At 33.9% G+C, this 22,686-nt stretch overlaps 1 protein-coding gene across 2 annotated transcripts; it reads right to left on the bottom strand.

The window, feature by feature from the left end:
- Positions 1–7,436: 7,436 nt before the first annotated feature.
- On the bottom strand, positions 7,437–21,501 carry LOC122031176 (phragmoplastin DRP1E-like). Of its 2 annotated transcripts, none has more exons than XM_042590314.1 (15): positions 21,106–21,501; positions 20,948–21,011; positions 20,701–20,808; positions 17,342–17,443; positions 16,415–16,465; positions 16,272–16,333; positions 11,735–11,825; positions 11,482–11,546; positions 11,195–11,389; positions 10,986–11,105; positions 10,841–10,905; positions 8,566–8,791; positions 8,387–8,437; positions 7,857–8,300; positions 7,437–7,769 (listed from the first exon to the last, which is right to left on the bottom strand). In XM_042590314.1, the coding sequence occupies exons 1-15, from the start codon at positions 21,244–21,246 to the stop codon at positions 7,641–7,643; spliced, it is 1,914 nt and encodes a 637-aa protein (XP_042446248.1). In that variant the 5' UTR covers positions 21,247–21,501; the 3' UTR covers positions 7,437–7,640. The 2 variants fall into 2 exon arrangements, with proteins under 2 accessions (XP_042446248.1, XP_042446247.1); XM_042590313.1 differs by having other exon boundaries at positions 10,841–10,911; positions 21,106–21,499.
- Between the last annotated feature and the right edge of the window lie 1,185 nt (positions 21,502–22,686).

Genomic DNA, 22,686 nt, shown 5'->3' with positions numbered 1-22,686 from the left:
AGTTAGGACGGAAGGAGAAAGGGTCAGGCTTATGCTAAAGATGCTCAGACCCGAGATAGCACTTAATGTGGCCGGCGGAGTTAACAGACCACGGACCACAGAAGAGTTAGTTAGCAGTGCCCTGAATACTGAACACTACCTGAAGGCACTAGACAAGGACAAGAAGCAAGCTCAGAAGGAAGAACTGGAAAATGTTAAAGCCAACTGGAAAGGGAACCACGGCGGAAAGGGAAAACGACGGAATGACACTGAGATTGGTCCGTCCAACAAGCAGCTCAAGTTTTCTCTGTGCAATACATGTGGGAAGAAACATCCAGGGACATGTCGTACGGGCACTAATAGGTGCTACAACTGTGGGATAGAGGGTCATAAAGCAAAAGACTGTCGTAAGGGCAAAAATTAAATGCTACGACTGTGGACTAGAAGGACATCTATCTAGAGACTGCCCTACTAAAGCACCACAGTATGTTTCGAATCAAGGCGGTCCCGCAAGGTTACACCAACTGCAGACTTCCATTGAGGGACCCTCAATAAGTCAAGGGAGATTAGAAGCTCCACCAACATCTAAGGGAATCTGAGCAGAAATTGTCATTCTAAGTTCGGGGACGAACTTTCAATAAGTAGGGGAGATTGTAACACCCCTAGAAAGCCTAGAAGGGTAATGGGAGTACGAATGAAAAGAGGATGTAAATACTCTATGTTAAATATTAAGATGGATTTAGATGATTAAAACTTTATGAAAGAAAAATAAAGTTGAGAATATAATCATCTATACATGATTTAAAATGTATGGAATTAATGTGGACAAAAGAAAGAAATAAGAGATAATATGTACATGTATGAAATATTTATGCATAATGCATAATATATATGAATTATTATGTGTAAAAGAAAATAAAATGTTAGAAGAGAGATTGAACCTTGGATCTCTTGTAGGGAACATGTATAGGATACCAAAGGGGATAGGAGAATTATTAGTAAAGAGAGGAAGGATTAAGTAGTTAAGAATAAGAAAGGATTCTTTCTACTTAAAAAGAAAAAGAAGTAAAAATATGCATAACCAAGTTTTGAACCTTGGTTCTCTTGTGGATGCATGCATGTGTTAACCAATTGGGATAAGAGAGGATATTGTAAGAGGAGAGATAGAAAATTTTATTAAAGGAGAGAAAAGAGAGAGATTAAGAGAGAACTCACAAGGCATATCTCTAGAATATTCCTATCATAAAGAAGAGGAATAAATGGGGAGGATGAATCAAGTCAAATTTCCTCCCCTCATTTTAGTATAAATAGGCATGGAGGGGTGACTTCAAATTCATCCTCCACTCCTCTCCCTCTCCTCCTCCCTCTTGTGCCGAGACCCCCTCTCTTCTTCTTCTTGTTGCCAAGCAACACAAGAGGAAGGAAGCTCCTCTTCCTCCTCACTCCCTCCCTCTTCTTTCTTCCTTGTTGTTGCCGAGCAACACAAGAGGGAGAAGCTTCTTCTTCCTCCCCTCTCCACCAAAAGACCTAACCACTCCTTTCCCTCCATTGGTGCCGAACCTAGCAAGCAAGAAGAAAGGTCCAAGCAAGTTCTCAATTCTAGGAAACTTAAGCGAAGAAGGTAAGCTTCCCCTCACCTGTGGTACAAGGCTTTTTATATGTTTTTATGTGAAATTTATGTAATGCCATGATATGTGATAGCATATGAAATGCTATACATAATGAGAAGAATGAAATATATGTAAATGCCATGATATGTGATAGCATATGAAATGCTATACATAATAAGAAGAATGAGATTTATGTAAATGCCATGATATGTGATAGCATATGAAATGCTATACATAATGAGAAGAATGAAATATATGTAAATGTCATGATATGTGATAGCATATGAAATGCTATACATAATGAGAAGAATGAAATTATGTGAATGCCATGATATGTAATAGCATATGAAATGCTATACATAATGAGAAGAATGAAAAATGAAATGCATGAAAGATTGTTAAGGATATGATATGATAGTTATGCATGATAAATTACTTTGTATGGTTTGTACCAAGGGTGGGCTCCGTAAACGCCCCGGGGTCGATGGGTCAGTAATGGGCTTCTGATGCCCTAGGTCGATGGAGTAAGACTCGGGCCTAGTATGTATGTATGGTAGGGTTCAAGACTTGCTACCTTGGACCTACGTATGATGTATGTGGTACAAACCGGGATCCCCAATGATGATGATATTAATTTCAAGTACTTACAAGTATAAGTTTTCAAATTCATGATGCATTGCCTGCATATGTGCTTGAATTAGCTAATGATTTGATATGATGCCATGATGATATGAATATGATACCTTTGTATGCTTATGATATTACGCATGATATTAATATACGATGATTTTCGGTTTTAGTGAGTAGGAAAGGAACTTACTGAGCCATGAGTGCTCACAGCTTACTTTCCTTGTACCGCAGATAAAAGAACTGGATGAACTAGAGGAGCAACAGGAGGAGCGGATAAGGATGTGTGTGGTGGTGGCTCGGCAAAGAACGATTCGGACAGATTAATATGATTAGTTATAGAATCAACATATGCACATTTATGTGATATTATGCTTAATAAATTAAATTCTTTAAAGTTTTTTATTCTTCCGCTGTTATAACTAAAGCATGTACGTAAGTAGTATAAAGAACGTAGCGCCGCCTTTGGTTGGGTAAGAAGGGTGGGCGTTACAATTAACCCCTCCTCTAGTCGGCCATCAAGGGACCAACAATTATCCTTAACCAACATCCATATGTTAACTTTCAACATCTCAATATTTCTAGTCAGTGAGGACTGATTGATTGGATAAACCAATGAGCATAGCATATGCTAGTCTTATAGGTTTGATGATATTCAATCTCATCATTTCATCGACTAGAGATATTTCAATATATACATAATTACATATGGAGAGATACCCACTAATTGTGATCAATCACAACTTTTTTTCATGTTATGCATTGTATTATAGATTTGATTAATTGAATTTAAGATCAATATCATATATACAGAGAATGTACAATCAAATAGTGAATCTATTTATCCAATAAATAATATAATATCTAAGCCAATAGTTTTAGAATACCTCTCAAATATAACATGGTATACTGAGGCGCATTCCCTACTCAACAAGGTAATTTGCAAATGGTCCTAGATGTTGTTTACCTGATATATCATATCAACCATAATATTCACATTAACAATCAGATTTGATGGCCTTAATTTTATTACTTAGTTGATTTTGAACTTCAGCTTTGAAAATTTTAAACATGTCAAAAAATTACGACTTCTCATGAATAAGGTATAAATAGCTGAATTGAGAGTAGTCATCTATGAAGCTAATAAAATATATGCGTTTGTTTCAAGATGTCTTGGGGAATGGTACATAAATTTCCGTATGTAGCTCTAAAATATCACTACATCAACTTGCCCCCTTATTTTTAGTGTTAGTGGTCTTCCCTTTAACATACTTTATGTAGACATCAAAGTATGACATGTAAAAGGAATCGAAAATTCCATATGACATTAACCTTTCTAGACATTATTTGGGATATATGTCCTAAACACTTATGCCATAACATGAAAAAATTCTCATCAGTAAATTTATGTTTTGCACCAAACTATGCATAATTACGTTGTCAACTGTAAGAGTTTAGGTGCTTAATTTATATAACTTATCAATCAAGAAAGCATTATCAACCAATACTGAATTAAAAAAAATAGTAAAAATATAATTTTTAAATAAACAAGAATAACTTGATTTGTACAAACAAGAAATTGAAATTAAATTCCGTCTAAAAGATGATACAATAAATATATTTTCCAAATCTAAAAATGTATTAGTTCCTAAATAAAGCCTTCAAACACCTATGGCCTCAAATTTAGCCTTCTTGTCATTTCTCGTATAGATGTATCTTTTACCATCAAGCGAAAGTTGACTCCTTAGACAACCCTATATAGTGATACTTATGTAAGTAGTAACACTGATATCTATAGCTAAATTGACTTTTGAACTAACAAGGTTGAGAAGTTTATCTTTCTTTACACCCTAGTTGACGTATTTGGAATAGTCTTTCTTCATATAGTCTTTCTTCTTGCAGAAGAAACAAGTAGACTCTTTGTCCCATTTTTTGTGCTCCTTAGAGCCATAATATCTAGAATTTGCTTTCCTTTACCCATAGTGTTAAGCCTCTTTTGCTTCTTGCTTGAACCTTGAGAGCCAGATGCTAAATGAGCACTCTCAGATGTCTTACACCTCAATCTCTCTTCTTCTTGCACACATTGAGCTACAATGTTCACTTTTTCTTTTGAGTATTATATGAAATCTTAAAATTAGTGAACCGTGTAGGCAGAGACATTAAGACCAGATACACTAACATACTCTCAGACATTTTGAGTTTCAGTGCTTTCAAACTTATGATGATATTAGACATTTCCACAATATACTCCCTAATATTCCCTTTTCCATTATATTGCATGAACACCAACTTTGAAAGAAGTATGCTAGTCTCAACCTTTTCGTTTAACACAAAACTGTCTACTAGTTGTCTAAGGAAACTCTTAGCATCTTCCCCTTCAGTGATTGAGCCTTTAATTGGTATCAAAATTGAAAGCTACATAATACTTAGATTCATGCGGATTGATCACTCCCACTTTTTAAATTCTTCCCTCTGTCCTCTACTCTACACTGTTGGCACTAGCTAGAGGTGCGAGACAATCATATCTCCATGCATAATCTAAATCCATGTAGCCCAAGATTACAATTAGATACTCTTTATATTCCATAAAATTTAATCTTGGGAATGTTCTTAATGTTGGCAATTACTGATTGTACTGAACTTATAAGAGTGAAAACATTGTAAACTCAAGATTTAATTAAAGCCAAGAATATAGATAAATTAATAATTAATTAATTATCATATAATGAAGCAATAAAAGTATTGCATATTAACAAGCTTCTTATGAGATGCCAAATATAATCTTACTTTTTAATCTTTGAATTAAAAATGTAATTTATTAGTAGTATTCTTAAATATAACTCAAATCTTACATAGTCACATAATGTGACTTCCTTTAGGCAAACACTTTATGAGCATACTAAACACTTTATAAGAGTTATATAATGGTACATAACTCACAATAACCTTAAACATTCACGCAATATGTCTTTCTTTGAGCCAATATATTTTGTACATGATCTAAACAAAAATAAAATTTTGTTCCTTAGTTGTATGTTATTTTTAAACATATATTTGGCCTAAAAGTAATTTTTCTTTGGGTTATTTATTTTTAGTATATATATGCATTTATCGACACAAAATGCACTAAACCTACCTAATGTGTCTTCTTTTGGGCTGACATAATTATTCAAGCATGTGTATAGATAGACACAAGAAAAAAACCTTAGAAAACTTAATCAAGCAGACAATTATTTGACCAACCTTAATTGATTAAGCCTGGACTTATCAATCAATTGATATTATATGACAATTGATTGATTGTTGGTAGCTATAGTCAATCCAGCTAATCAATCAAAATCAATTATGTGTCTGATCCTTTAAATAACACTTGATTGGTGCTGGACAATGCATCAATTGATAGGTTCATATCAATCCAGTCATATCAATCAATTGCTACTTATTAATAATCGATTGATATCAACTTATCGACCTAGCCAATCGATTCCAAATGATTTTGTTCACAAATTTTGGCTTCTCAATCGATTGTCAAACTATGGCAATTGATTGTTCCATCATGATTTTCCCTAAAAATAGATCAAACACGATGGTTTTCCACTAAAACAGCAGTGATTTCTGTCATTCTTCATATTCTTCGTATAAATACGAAAAACTTATAAAACAAACCCATCCTAGATTTTTTCTTTCAAGTGTTTTCAACGATCTAATATTGTTTTATACTAACAAAACATAATCTAGCATAAAAACAATAAATCGACGAAAAAAAACTAATCTTATTGCCATGAAAACGATGAAACAACAGTAGCTCTGATACCACTTGTTAGAAATTTATAAATTCCTATGCTGCATGAATTCTAGAAACCGAAAGAATTCTAATATAAGAAATACAACAACTACACAAGATCTAGTAACATCATTAACATGACACAACAATCAAATGAACTAAAAAACAATGATGGAATTGGAATGCAGCGGAAGAGCGTTGTAGAGCATCATCTTCAAAATCTCGAGATCCTGTGGATGAGAAGAAGAAGAAGAATAAGAGATCTTCCGGAGGAGCTAGGGTGACGGCGTCGAAAATCTCATCAATGGAAAACAAGGAGTTCTGTCAGTATCCCTAATCAAACGGGACCAAACCTATAAAGGATCCACATCCACTATCAGCTCATCATTAATAATGAATGTGAATAATGGGTTTTACGCATACAAGTCTATCCAATAGCTAAAACTCAAATTAACTTAAATTAAATCACTTAATTGGTTTGGATTCTTAACGGTAAAAATCCGTAGGTCTCAAATCGAATGTGAGCCCACTAAAATAAGATTAAATCCAACATCTACATGTTCTATGGAATACGGCGGTAATTTATTAAATTTAGGTTGTTTAAGTTCATATAAAAATTTGGCTAAAATTGTAATATATATTTATATTGGTCAAAATTGAAAACTAAGGACATGAAACTAAAGGCTCTAAGAAACACAAGTGAGGGAGTCATTTTTGAAATATCACTAGCTAATTTAGATTCATATAATAAAATTAGACTAGTCAAAATTGATCTAGAAAGTATAATGGAGAGGTCATTTTTAAAATTTGAGTAATTTTGATCCAAAATTGTTACATAAACATCATTCGATTGACTAATAAACACCATTCAAGAATTTGTAATTTTTTTAATATAAAACGAGGCATTTTTTAATGTTGTATGCTTGTTATTTATTTTTAAATAATTTATTAAGTTTTCATTCTAAAATATGTTTAAATTTTAGGTGACAAACTTCTAAATCTTTTATTTATCTATTTATTTGTGTTGGACATGTAGGGACCTCCATCTGTGTTTCACCCTTTGATCGAGTTAGGGCAATCGATATTTTTAAATTATGCTAACATCCTGTATATTTCGAGGTGCGGACAAAAGAAAAGATGGATTGTCTAGATATCAAAATCTTTTTCTGTGTAAATCCCTAAGTGGTTTGAAGCGTGCAGCAGTCACTAATATGCATTGAGGGCGAACTCGGAGCTTATGATCTCCATATTATATTATCGAAACCAAATGCAAGAGGGAAATAGATTTCCCTCCTTACTTTAAGGCTGTCAAAAAATTCCAGGCATCTAGTAAAACACACATCCACCCATACTGAAGTCTCTAAGTAAGAGAGTGAGTGCATCGGACAGAGGGATTAAATTCTGACACAAACTTTTTGTACTAAAACCCGATAAAATATGATGAATGGTGGAATATACATAAAAAAACAGGAGAATACAGAATTCGTATATAATATACAGTAGCTAAACTTTGAGAATACAACTAATGTGCAAATGTGATACGAATGGAAGGAGAAAAGGATAAAATAAAATAAGCTGATAAAATACAGTGAAGCATTCACTGATGTAGTAGTATTCAACCTTCAACAGTTAATAAGATCTCACCTGCTCCAGGAAACGGACTCAATGTCATCCCTTGCAGATTTGTACAATTCAAGCCTCTTTGCGCATTGCAGCCTGCGCTCCATCAAAGCCGGATCCTCATCCAAAAGCTTTGCGAGGTGGTCTCCCTGAGCAACACAAGTAGCATTACAGCTGTATCTTGACCAGAGGGACCAAAATATGAGATCAAGTAATGAGTTGAAAAGAGGGGCTACCTCTGTTTTCCCCACTTTTGTATAGAAATGATTGAGCAGGGATCGTTTTGCTTCTCGGACTTGACAGTAAACCGCAGCTTTCGGGATAGTGTTTCGGAGTGTTTCTGATACCATGCTAATGTAGGCTGACACATTTGATCCTATCCTCCTGAAATGCCCATCACCATAACGATCAATTGTAGCAGCAGCAGAATTAGCTCCAGGATGCTTATTGCTGGCAGGAGTAACACCAGGAGGATTATTGGTAGAAGGATTAGTACCAGCAGGGCCAGTACCCCTTTCTACCTCCAGTGGGAGCTTGCGGAAGAAATCAACTGTCAAGTATGATGCTTCCATGTCAACAAGCCTTATTGAAGTCTTTCGACTATCTTCACGGAATCTTTCCAAGGCTTCATAGCATGCTGCAGCCAATTCTGATTGCAAGGTGGGGAATCTTTTCAACTCCTGTTGGTTAAGAGCTTGGTATTTGATTTCTTATTTCATAGGAATAAACATTACTTAAGATAACAAAAAAGATCATAAATTCCCACCTGAGTCTCTCCTATTGATTGCCTTACAAGCTCCTTTAAGACAAAGTGCACCTGAAATATGAACAAATGCTTTTGAGTGCAACTCGTTGTTTGTTAACCAAAATTTCCAACAAAACTGGAGTGTCTCAGCTATGAAACAAAAAAATATATAATCATCAAGATGGGGAAAAGTGACATACAGCATCAACGGAGGCTTCAGCTGGGCCTCGAAAGTAAGCAAGTCCTCTTTCAATTAGACGCCGATAACCTTGCTCAGGAGCAATTAAGTGTGGCTGATAACCATCAGCTTCCGAGACCACTTTCTTGACATTTTGCAAAGACAGGTAGCGGTCAAAAGGAAGCTTTTTCAAAGCAGCAGGGAGTTGATTGTCAAATACACCATAAATCCTATCACCTCCAGGTCGTCTGTGCTTGAGAAGTACAATTTTCCAATGAACAACATCATTTATTCACCATTGGAACGTCAACCAATATGATAAATTAAACAATTAACATGGAAAATAATTGGAACATTCACAATGTTTTAAACTACCAAGAATGACTCATTGCAGATAGTCAATACCTAACTCAGAATTGTTCCTAACAGAACATGACTGCAAAAACATACACCCTTGAACATGTGGATAAGAAGTCTGTAGTATTTCCTAATATTCTAAATGAAAAGAGATAAGCTGATGACTATTAAACTCTGCATATAATAAAGTTTGAGTTTAGATGGAATTCAGGACAAATTGGAAAAAGCCCAAACGGCTTGGTACTTTGCATACAACAAACAAGTTTAGTTGGAATTTATCTGTACTTATTTAGGTAATAGTCAAGAATATATTATCTAAATCAATTGTGCTTGACCAGTGTTGATGAAGATAGTGTTACTTAGACTGAATTAATGAAAAACAAATTAGCAATTATTTGTCAAAGGAATACAAGTTAATTTTACACATGGATTTGAACTGAATGACGTTGAACACCAAGTCAGCCCACAACATACATTTGCAACTTGGATGTTTGTAACACCACTCAATTTCACGTGCCCTCACATGAATATTCACAACTTCATTCTCCCATCTTCAATATAATTTATAGTTAAACTATAGTGAAAATTGTTAAATTTCTAGTCTAGCAAAGAGGTAAATTTTGAAAGCTTTTAGCAACAAGAATTGAAGCTTCATCAATACCAGGCACCTCTATGTTTGATTTAAGATTCATTTCAACTCAGGAAGATGAAATCTGAAGATAGGATTACATTTAAAAATTAGATGTTGGGTTCTAACTGTTGAAATATGCATTGTATATCTGTCAGGTTACACCAACCTGACCAAAACAGAAAAATTCTGGTTCTTTTCCAGGTTGGTAATAATTTCAGGTTTTATTTAACTTGATTCTTACTGGTCGAGTTTTAATCTTGACATATGAAATTAGATGGAATAAAACTAATAATAAAAGAATTATTTAACTACAAATATCTACATAAAGAAAATTAAATACATTAAAACATTCAACCCAACCCTACCCAATTGGACATCTTGATCCTAATTTAGTTTCGAAATAAAAAAAATTGATTTGAGGAAAAATCAGCCAAAACAAAATATAATCGTCTTCTTTTCTCCCAAACAGGACTTGTGATGAGGCCCATAGTCTTTTACTTGAGCAGAAAATTGTCAAGTTGGATTTTTCAATACAATTTGACCAAACCCCCAGCTACTTATTGAGTGCTAAAAGACACTCACAAGCAACATGCAGTTTTTTTTTACTTTTTAGGGAAATGTTTTCGTGAAGGATGTGCAGGTAGAAGGTACTAAAAGAAAAACAGATATAATTTAGCCTATAACACATGAAGAAACAATAGCATGTGGGAAGCATATTGAATATGACGCCCAAATCAGTGAAAATTGATTGGGTTTAAAATTTAAATATAATTACAATACTCTATCATTATATTCTATATATTCAATAGGTAAAAAAGAAAAAAAAAATCAACATTAACAAATTTTATTAAATTTTTATCTTATTTAAGCCCAAACGATTTTAGGTTTCAAGGAAAATAGAAACTTCATAAATGAGAGACTATTTAAAATTTTGACAAATAAAAATATCAGAGTCAATAAATTCAATATTTTTTATATTATTAAAGTTACATATAAAAATAAATGTAAAGATGAAAATGATTTGCTATTTACTTGGCATTTGATGTGCAACACATTGATCATGATATGCTCCTACGGATTGTAACTACATAGGTGGTTGTTCTAATAGGTCTTGGGGCCAACGGATGCAAAATTCCTCGTTAGATGTCTAACCTCCCCATCTAAAGGGGTTGTGCTAGGGCAAAACGCCCTCCATGATTTACTTGCTTGTATCTAGCCGGGGGGCTAGCAACACTGACCGCCTGGGTGAGCGTTATCACCTTTTTGCTCCAATTAATTTGATCATTATAAAAAAAAACAACACACTTACCCTCCATCCAAATGTTCTTTGAATACTTTATCAAAAGCTCGGCAGAGTTCCAGTATAGTGTACAACTGAGCCTAATAGGAATGAGAATCATTATACAGATTTCTATTTAAATGGATCAAGGCAAATGAGGACATTTCTGTCTTACCCCTGCATCCACAGCAACAGGCCTACCAATATGGTTCATCTCAGCCTCAAGTTCATCTATGGTCTGGTTAATTGAGGATGTGATGCTTGGAATACGAGATTTGATTACAGATTCTAGATGCTGAAAACACATTCCAACAGTTTACAAACACTGCATCATCCACCATCATATAATAGCATTTCTCCCAGATTAGTGTTCAAGTAATTTACCTTTGAAAGGAGTGCCGCAAGGTACTCAGAGCCCATTCTACTGGCTAAATGTGAATAGTCAGGGCTAGTTGCAAAATATTCACGTTCTTTTCTCCTAGAAAGAATCATATCTACATTCCTGTTAATATCAGCCTGTGAACGATTAACTACCCCGACCCATGGGCGTTGTAGCCGAAATGACCTTCCTTCAAGAACCTTAGAATAGAAAGGGGAAAAAACAACTCAGCACCTACTAAGCATCAAAAGAAATTTGGTTTTTTAATAATTAAGAAGTATCAGAATCTTACATCTAGAGCATTTGTCCCTTTGTCCATCAGATCTAGCTTTGTTAAAACTCCAAATGTCCTTTCCCCTAAACCATATAGTTTAGAATAAGTTTCATTAAATACGAAATCTTCTCTAATGAACCATGATGGTACAGCATGCTTTTATAATGCCAACATCATTAATAGTACATTAATAAGAGTTCAAAACAGCCATCTCATTTGTTCAATTGAAATAGCTTCAAACTACAACTATGACCTTAATCTATGTACACACCTGTTGGATCGACTTCCCTAGCAAGCTTCATCGCATCAGAAGTTGCAATATCTTGATTGGCAGGGGATATAGCCAGTATAATACAGTTGGGCTGCAAGACAGATTTTAGATATATGATTTTGCAATTATGGGATACTGAATAAAATAATTTATAAAATAAAAGGCAACCAGATGAAAAATCAGTACATATGAGATAAAGAGTACATGGATAAAGTATAACCAAACAAGATCAAAAGATAAAAGATGATATTAGTTTTGTTAGTATATTTGAAAAAGAACCATGGTCAAATATTAATTCTACATGAACTCACTCTAGTTACTAGTCAAGATAAACTTTATTGAAGGCAGATTAATTGGTCAAACCATCACACCATCACAAGTGCAGTTCTTGCTCACATCTCTGAAAAGATCTCATCTTTCATGCTTTGCCATGAATGTAGACTTCACCAAAGCTTTTGATATGGTTTGCCTGAACGCTGTCTCAAATTGCATAAATGCATTTGGGTTTCATGAAAAATATATTCATGGATCCTTTCTTTGTTAGAAACTGAAAAATCCTTAATGCTTCTTAATGTACATGTGAGTCATTAGTGCTCAATTAGGAAGAGGCATGAGGCAAGGTGATGTAACAAAAAAAAATTGCACCACAAAAAAATAACTCTCAACTTATAGAAGAAGAAACATATTATTCACTGGAAGGTAACTCATTATATGTGATTGTAAACTCCTTTTAATTCTGAGTCAACATTTCGGTTCCCAACTGGAATAAAAAAATGCTATTGTCAATTTGCTAAGAAATATTTCGAAACTGTATAGAGAAAAAAATCAAGGAAGAAAACACACAAAGTCATCATTGGCACTTGTCAAAAGGAAGAAGAGTTTCGGACATGGAGGATAATATGCTGTGAAAAAGAACTACAGACAAGTCTTGTTTTATAATTCGATTAGAGAGCGGAACAGTAAAAATAGCTAAGTCTTTAAGACCTCCTATCTTTGAACCAAGATAAAGAAAGTGTGAGGACCCATGTGACATATTGTAAATATATAAGGATGTATTTATGTTGTAACAGCATAATGTATATGTAGGTAAAATAAGTAAAGATTATGGAAGTAGTTAAGATGAATGTTACATAAATTCTTGTAAGTTTTAGATATATTGCATCTATTATTCGAAATATCCTTAACTAAAACAAACAAATGGATAGTTGAACAGTAGGGTTATCAGAAAGAACATATATAAAAAAAAAACTAATACAGTAGAAATAGATTGCTAAGATGAATGTGCAAGATCACTAGAATAGATAATATAAATTATACTAATATCATGGAAATTAGGTGCAACTCTAATAAACAATAATATAATGAGAAATATGTTAAAGTGATATAAAATAATTGATTTAAATATTACTCTACTGTTATACCCCTTCATAGAATGCAATAGAGTAATAAGATACTACTTATGCTTGTTATTGTTGTATTTATATGAGCATATAGAAATGATACAATCATGGTTTAAAATCTCATATGGTATCAGCATTATAGTCAAAATATCCTACTCTAATAAATTACCAAAACCAATAGTGATAAGATAATGTGTCATGATGTGAGTGTCAATTATGTCAATTAGTAAGAAAGCATCAACATGAATTCAATTTTTTTAACTTGTTTCTCTAAAACTCTAATTTAATTTATTTAAATATAGATGATGATATAGTAGAAATAGAACCTAATAGCGTAGAAGGATCTATATATCCACCACCACCTAAGGGGATAAGGCTTGATTGTTGTTATTGTAGTATCATTTTTATACATAAAAAGTAGAAAAGATTATAGAAGTAAAACATATATGAATTCATCTAAAGACATTGAAATAAAAATAATAAAATAATTTTTAATTTAATAATGCCTTTACTAAAACAAAACACACACACACACACACACACACAGATTAAATAACTAAAACCCATTTAAATTCATCTCTATATGCTTTAGCGCATGCTAAAATATGTTGAGTATGGATATGCTATATGGTACCATAAATTAAATTTATTTGACTGTTTAATAGTTACATATAGTTTTATTGTATAAGTAAATAAACTAAGTGAAAGAGAATTAAACGAATAAAATCCAAATTTTTTGGCATGCTTCAAAGCATGTCAAACCATGCCACAATGCTAAAATCATATTATTCTAGATGGGAACTTATACTCCATTTTGGAATCGTCCTTTAAACCTTGCCCCAACATACCTTGTCTAGATATGCAGCTATTTTACCTTCTTCATTTTATTCTTCTTTCTTCTTATTCATTTTCTTTCCTTTGACAAGCCAATTCACCACTAGTATCATGTCTTGACTCTTTGACACGATACCGAAACTCTATTGTTTCGACCAACCACTAAAACTCTTGCTAGGAATGAGGTTTTAAAGCTTTGCTACAGATTTTAAACTCTTGCCCAGATTTTAAATCTTTGCTACAACCACATCTCAATTTAGCAGCACGTAAAATTAGATGCTATGAAAATGAATTACTCATTATTCATTATTTAATCTACATGATTGGATTTTTTTTTTTCTTTTTCTTGTGATATCATATAACAATTATTGATGCTTCTAACAAAGAATCAAAGTGTGAGTTATATCCATTGATAGATGATCTTAGCAATTTCACTTGGGATTCGAACAAGCAACAACTCAACTGATTTTATAACATGGACTAGCACTCCATGAAGATTGATTTCAATTCTCAATTTAGAATTTTCATAGGCTGATCAAGCTAATCAAGCTACTTATTGTTTTGTTCTTGTAAGCAAAGCTAATAAATTTTAAAGCTGCTTATTCTTAAAATATATATTTTGTATTTTAGTTCAACTAGTTTGTGAGAAAAAGAAAATTTGTATTTTAGCTATTTATTGAATGTTTTATAAAATTATTTAATATGATATTAAAAATGAAAAAAAATGTCTGATCAATGGAAAGTACTCTAGTTCCCTTATATAAGAGTAAGGAAGACATACATATTTGTACAAACTATAGGGGTATTAAACTAATGAGTCATATTATCAAATTTTAAAAAAAAAATAATATAAAAAAGATTAAGGGGGACACGGTCATTGAAAATCAATTTGGATTCGTACCTGAAAGATCGATAATAGAAGCTATACATCTTAGACAAGATTGTATTCATTGACTTAGAAAAAATTTATGATAAAGTACCAAGAGAAATTATATGGAAAATTCTATAAAAGAGAGATGTTAGCGTAACATATATTGAACTAATTAAGGATATGTATGAGAATGAAACGACCAATAAAGACTTTAGATGGAATAACTGAAGCATTTCCAATAGAAATAGAGTTACATCAAGGATCAGCTCTAAGTCCCTATCTTCTTACACTAATTATAGACAAACTCACTACACACATTCAAGGTACATGTTATTTGCCGATGATATTGTTTTGGTAGATGAAACACGTGAAAAAACAAATGTTAAACTAGAATCTTGACGAAAAACACTAAAAGGGAAAAGTTTTTGGCTTAGTGGAATAAAAACATAATATATAGAATTTAAGTTTAACAATATTAGACGTAATGAGACAATTGTTAAGATAGAAGATGACGAGTTGCTCAGAATTGAGAGCTTTAAATATTTAAGATCATTTTTGTAAAACAATGAAGGAATTGAGAGAGATGTCTTACATAGAATACAAGCATAATGATTGAAATGGAGGAGAACATTGGGTATTTTATGTGACCGTAAAACACCTTTAAAATTTAAAAGAAAGTTCTACAAAACCATAGTTAAACCTGCTATGTTATATGGAGCTGAATGTTAGGCTATAACTCAAGCACATGAGCAAATATGAGAGTTGGAGAGATGAAGATGTTAAGGTGGATATGTGGACATACGAGGATGGACAGAATAAGAAATGAGAGCATTAGAGAGAAAGTCAGAGTTGCATCTATTGAGAGAAAACTCTGAAAGACATGTTTTAAATGGTACAGGTACATACTTGGACAATCAATAAATACTCCAGTTAGGCGATATGAAACTATGACAAGCACACATATCAAACGAGAAAGAGGAAATCAATAAAAACTTGATTAGTAACAATAAAACAAAATAAAATTTATTTAAATATAGATGATAATATAGTAAGAGGTAGAGCTTAATAACGTAAAGGATCCATATAGCTGATCCCACCTAGTGATATAAGATTTTGTTGTTATTGTTATAGTTTGTGAGAAAAATGAGTAACATTCTTTCTTTAGTGCCACATCTAAAGTGAAGATAATTTCGTGTTTGATTTCCATATAAAAAAAAAGAGAATATTGTGAGTTAGAATGCCCAAAAAGAAACTACTGAGATAAAAGAAATATTAGCATGAACAATAAAAAAAAAAATAGCTGCTAATGTGAAAAGAGTAGCAAATGTTTTGATACTATAGAATTTGAATCCAATTTGTGTGTTCTAGAAAATTTGAAAGAATTTAAAGAATAACCAATTACACAAACATCTCACAAGCTGCTAATGAATACCTTGGCAACGTATGAATGAACCATATTCTCGATGTCCTGAACAATACTATCTGGCTGACCCTCTGTTGGTTAGTCATTTAAGAGTTAGATAAGGAAGATGATCTTTAACGATGTACAAAATTCAAGAAGAAAAGAGTCCATACCAACAGCAACTTTTGTAAGCCCAGGGAGATCAATCAAGGTTAAATTCACAACTGCACAGGAAACAGATATCAATCTGAAAGAGTGGAAATTTTCAAGCAGTTGATCAACAAAAAAAGGTTAAAAGTTACAGGACATAAAAAGGAAAAGGTGAATACGCCTCTATCAAAAAACAATATGATGAACATGTTTGCCAAAAGTATACCATAGAAATGAGTACTTGCATTTGTATACAGAAATTCCTTAAACTCTGCCAGTTTAGCCACAGGTTGGGAATTTATTATATTTGGAGATCTTTTCATATATAACAAGACAACTTGATAAGTTATGAATAATCATTCAGGCTGATCTTAGTACTTCAGTTGTCATAGTTGTTGCTATTTTCTCTATTCTTAAGGCACTAAGTTTCGCTAAATAACCTGATTCCATCATGAAGTATGATAACGTACATTTTGGTTATGAAAATGTCTTACTAACACTTTGCTTTAAAACAGTCCAAATTTTGACATCTGTGCATAATATTGATGATACCAGATATTTCTAGTTTTAATATTTATCTCATGTCGTATCAGAATCCTTCATATGAATGATGCATCCATGGTCCATTTCACATCATCATAGTACGCTGAGTCGCTGATATATTCAAAGGGAAGGTTGGTTCATCCTGTATTCTTGAAATAAGTTGCATATATATGGTGAATAATTTGGGCTACATTGAAATACATAATAATCTCCAAAAAGGATAAATTTCTTATCTTCCAAGGCTACAGAATTCTATAATGATGGAGGTCCAAGATATTATCTAGAAAATATCAACAAAAATTATTGCAATAGATGAAAAGAAATTCCATAGTACTTATTGCGTCTTGTTAGGAAAAAACAAGAAAATTCTTCAAATCATCCATCAAGTAAAGAACAAAAAGGAATACCACTTGGCGAATAAATGCTGAGATGAATTGGATGCGGAGATATTTGCTTTGTTTTTCCAGTTACCCTGTCTGTTTCATCCTCAATTTCCTTGCGCACAAGAGCTAAGCATGAGAAATTACAACACCATCAGTAAGAAAAATAGAATTGACAATTACATTAATATAAGCACAAAATTGTTAAAGAATATTCAATAAACGTGTAAATTATATGCACAAATTGAGATTTTCCCAAGCATATATGTGATCAGAATCACTAGTTTACAAGTTTTCTTTGTGGTTTTACTTGAGAAACAACACGATGGCGAAGTTGAAAACATTGGATTGGACAAGGAAACACAAAATCATGACAGAGAAAATTGTTGTAAGAATCTGTGGTATTCTTTAGGGAGGACAAGTTTACAAAGGCAGTAAAAATTACTAAGTTCTGCATATTACAATTAACATTAGATTGTGGAATAAATTCCATTTTGCTTGGTGACAGTCAAAAGCTCATGGTATTCTAAATAAACATCCATATTGATAAAGTAGCATGACATATGATGATCTAGAAAATAGATGGGGAGAAAGAAAAGAGCACCCTAATTTGAAATATATATATATATATATATATATATATATATATATATATATATATATATATATATCAAAATAGCACCTCATCCCATTTTTCATCCCAAAATTATCCTTATTCTAGCGTTGTAGCAGTTTTGGACAAAGCTACTATATGATATTTCAGTCAAATTACACTGTTGTAGTAAATTTTGGCTACATGTTGTAGCATTTTGATCAAAATTGTTATAACATTATTGAAGTGAATTTGACTAAGTTGATGCTATTTTGAACAAGTTGAAACAATTTTTATCAAGTTGGAAAAGCATATTTTAATATAATAGTGTTTCATATGTAATAATTTTGATCAAGCATGAGCAATTTTGCTTTAAGTTGTCGCAATTTTGGCCAAAACTATTATAATAGTGCTAAAGTAAGGTTATTTTCGAGGTGAAAAGTAATCCTAGCATTGATTTGATATTTTTTTTCAAACTGAGGCACCCTTCTAATGATAATGAACAATAAGGGATGCCCTTTTGATTTTTCAAAATATATATATATATATATATATTTACTCGAAGCTAGACGTAATTTGAGAGCACAATATCCACTACTCCTCCCTTCAATACTGGTATATTCAAGTACAAAAGGGATCACTTTTGACATTAAGTTAGATTAGGATGTTCAATGTGCTTTCAAATAGTAAAAGATCAATATTACCTTGAAGATTTGTCTACCAAGGATGAAGGAAGTGAGAGGGAAAGGAGAGGAAAAGGGGGCGGGAAAGAAGGGAATTTTTTTTACGTGGATAAAGAGAAATGGAAGAGGGAAAGGGGATGCAGAGAAAGGAAATGATGAAAATTTCCCTCCTCGTCTTCCTTGTCAATCTCACATCGCTTACACTCACACCACTGTCGTTGCATTGGCCAATCAACATAAGCTGCACCAATGGCATCCCCTCCCTTCACCAACCCCAATTCGCACTATAGTGCCACAAACCCAATCTTAAGTTTGTCCAATTGCATCCATTTGTCAATCAACAATAATCAAGTTACCCACCCATCCCAACTATGCTATTAATCTCACCTAGCACAACCTAGGAACTACTGCACTACCTGTTGACCCTAGTTGCATTGTCCAACTTCATTGCACCACTCAACTATTGGGAAAAGAGGAGATTTGAACTTTGTTTCCATGGAAGAGCATGCTTTCACACAATTTTAAACCAAATTGTATTGTGCAAAAATTGAATCATGGAGGAGCCTTAAAAGTTACTCCCTTCAGGGTCTTTCACACCACGGTTTAAAGTGCCGTGTCAAGATGGTTGAAACGGGCGAAACATCTCATTCCACTAGGCGACCGGCACCAACACGACCCTGGCACAGACCCACGACAACTGCGACGTGTTGCTTAACCCCGTGGCTGCAACGGAGGTGTCGACACGACCCCGGCACCAGGCCCACGATAGTTGCGACGTGTTGCGCGACCTTGTTGCCGCAACGGAGGGGTCGATCGACCTCGCAACAACATCAGAGGGGCGCATAACCCTTTCGCTACCGCCACAGAGACGTTGTGAGACCCGTGGTCGTTACAGACGAGTCGCACGACCACCGTGGTCGCGTCGGAGTCACGCAAACCCCACTGCCATGGCTGAGGGATCGCGCAACCCCACGGCATAGCCGAAGTAGCGCGAGCTCACGAGTGGTGTTGGATTTCGGATTTTTTTAATTCAACTTAGGTTAATTATTTTAATCAACTCCTAGTTATGATAGAGATAATCTAAATAATCTATTTTCATATCTTTTCCTTTTTTTTAAAGATTATTTTTTATATTGTTTATTTTGTTTATTTTTTAAATATTTATGTTAAATATTTTATTTTTTAGTTAACATATTTTATACTTAAAAAACATCGAAACTATATCGGCACAACACGATACAATACCGAAACTGTATCGTTCCGACTCAGGACCAAAACCTCGGCACGGGTCGAAATTTTAAACCTTGTTTCATACAATAGGACTCAATCATATGAAAGAAAAGATCAAAGCAAAATCAATCAAATAGCAACTAATTTAAAAAAAAAACAATAGGAATTAGTTGACAAAAGGAAGAATTAGTGCAAAAATATCTCAACCTCTAATTGTAGCTTACACATAAATAACCTTATTCTTTTCTTAATTCTCTTTCGCTCATTTTAGTTCATTCATCTAACTACAAGTCACTCTAAGTAGCTTAGCCATGCTAGCTCCCAAAGGGGATCAAAGGTTCTCTACCTCCCTGTCTGAGACTAAGCCTAATCATCAGTGGACCCTATCCTATGCTCGTAACTATACTGATCTAGATGGATATACGAAGGAGGGGAGCCCAAAGCAACCTCAAAAACATCACCCTTCCATGGAAAGGCTTTCTTTCCTCCAAGGTAAAGATATTAGGACAAAGAAGCATGCTGAGAAAGGAAGAGATTTCTCACTTCAGTACCAACATGGCTATGTATCTAAGAGGCCTCCACAAAAGAGCTTTGGCATCGTGGATTATACTAGACATCACTTGGGCTTCACAACTACAAACTCTCATGGAGTGTGACTGCTTGCCATAATAAATTAACAAGCCATTACTCTACTGGCTTGAACCGTTTATATTTTTAAAACAATATTACAACGGGCTTCCAATAATTAAAAAAATAGCCACAACCTCAATTCTTGTTTAAAAGCAACAAAGCAGCAAATCAAACCAAAACAATCAACTTGTGCGAGACAATAACTTATAACTAAAGAGAAATATAAAAGATGCAAATAGAGAGTGACGCACAAAAGTCCGTGAATCTCCTATTTGGCAGGTGAAGAAATTCGGCATATTCCACTTGTCCTTCTTCCATCTTGTGCAGCTGTAGCACTAAAGGCCTTCTGGTCACGATGCCTTCCAAGAAAAACAGGAAAAGGAAAGCAACAATTGGACAAAAATCGGTGAAAAAAATAAAGAAAATAAGAAGAAAAAAAAAAGAAAAAAGAGCGAACACAAGGAAAGAACCAAGAGCTTAGAGCAATTAATTTCCTACCAGAACCACGAGGAAGGAAATCACGACCGACAAAACTCTCCAACACCGAGGACTTCCCCGAGCTCTGCTCAAACGGACATCAATCAACATATCTCACATGATCAAACACAGTAGAAACATCAACCAGAGGCATACAAAAAAATAACCAAAGGAACTACCTGTCCTCCGACGACGGCCACGGAGGGAAGCGACTCCCACAGAGTGGGCAATCCGACGCCTTTCCCATCGGCATCGCCGAAGTCGCCAAGCGACGTGCACGCTCTTTGAATCTTGTTCACCAATCCGATCAAGCTCTCCATGATCACCGACTGGATAACCCCCAACAAACCCTAACTGAAGCCGCTCTGCAGAGAGCGAAATAGGAAGGACGACGACTCTGTCGCAGCTTTGAACTTGGAAGTCGAGTCGAGGAACAAAAGCGACAGTGATCTCGCAAGAAACCAGATATACATACGCTTCTCGAACTGGCGGATCGGCCGTCAGAATTCTCGATTGAGCGAATCGTGGTCGTCCAATTCCGAAGCCGTGGCTTCTGCGGCGCTTCCTCGTCTAATACCCGCATGGCGAAGAAATCGGGGGAAAGTGGTCGTCGGTTAATGCATTCGTTAAGCATGCATGCGACACTTGCGCACCAAGTTTTTGTGAGCAAGACGATTGACATGAGTTCTGCGGTGGTTGAAAAGTAAGAGTCGTGACGCGTCGACAGGTTTGAATCGGTGATCGCCAGGGAGCTCTTTGATTTCAAACTTTGTTCTTTGTTTGGCTTGGTATAATTAATTATTTCATAAATAAACAAAACAAATGAGAAAAAAGATAATATATTTATATTTTTTTAGAAAATATATAAAAATTAAACTAACTGATCCATATAAATAATATCATATAATATAAGAATTATTTAATTTTTTTAAATATACTAGCTTTAAAATGTGCATTTATTTATATATTTAAATTGTATTATGTTATTTTTAGATTTTAGTGAACTGATGCTATCAAATTGCGCTGACATTATAATTCTGCTTAAACCAGATTAGATTTGATAAGACGTAAAAAGAATGATATTTAGGATGTATAATAATATTATTCTCCTGACAATAAATTAGGAAAAATAACTATTGAAGATATTGTTGCATAATTGAATGAGACCAAATTCGAGAGTGATATAAAATTCAATTCAATCATCATCGACACTAAAATATGCGCATGCGTTTTAACGTCAGATTACGTTAAAGGTGAAATTTGTCATCACGTTGACATGGCATCAGTTGCAACATTAAAAAAAATCAAGAGGTGCTTATTCATTTTTGCAACATTAAAAAAAATTAAGGGGTGCTTATTCATTTCCATCTTCCTTCATTAAATGTCATCAAAGCATCGATTTGTAATCGATACTTGCTCCCTATTTATACTGGCATCTAAGAGCAATAAAAAAAAATATGAATGTGATGATGAGCAAAAGAGAGCGTCCTATGGTCAGGATTTGATTTGTGAAAAATCTGAGGAGATTCCAAACGATAATCTTCTCGGCAACAACAAAAGCGTCTTCGCCGATATCTTCTTCAATTTCTTCTCGAGAGATTACTGTGAGTATTTACAGTTTTATTTCTTGTTTGTTTCATACTATTAGAGACAATATGGTATCAGAGTGATGTCTAATACATGAAACTTGTTTCTTCATCTGAAAAATGTCTCTGTTGTCGTCGCTAGGCAATATCGCGACTGGGTCACAATTTGCTACT

Source organism: Zingiber officinale, chromosome 11A (genome assembly GCF_018446385.1).
Source record: "Zingiber officinale cultivar Zhangliang chromosome 11A, Zo_v1.1, whole genome shotgun sequence".
Classification (NCBI taxonomy): domain Eukaryota; kingdom Viridiplantae; phylum Streptophyta; class Magnoliopsida; order Zingiberales; family Zingiberaceae; genus Zingiber; species Zingiber officinale.
This window is presented reverse-complemented; position numbering and strand designations above follow the sequence as displayed.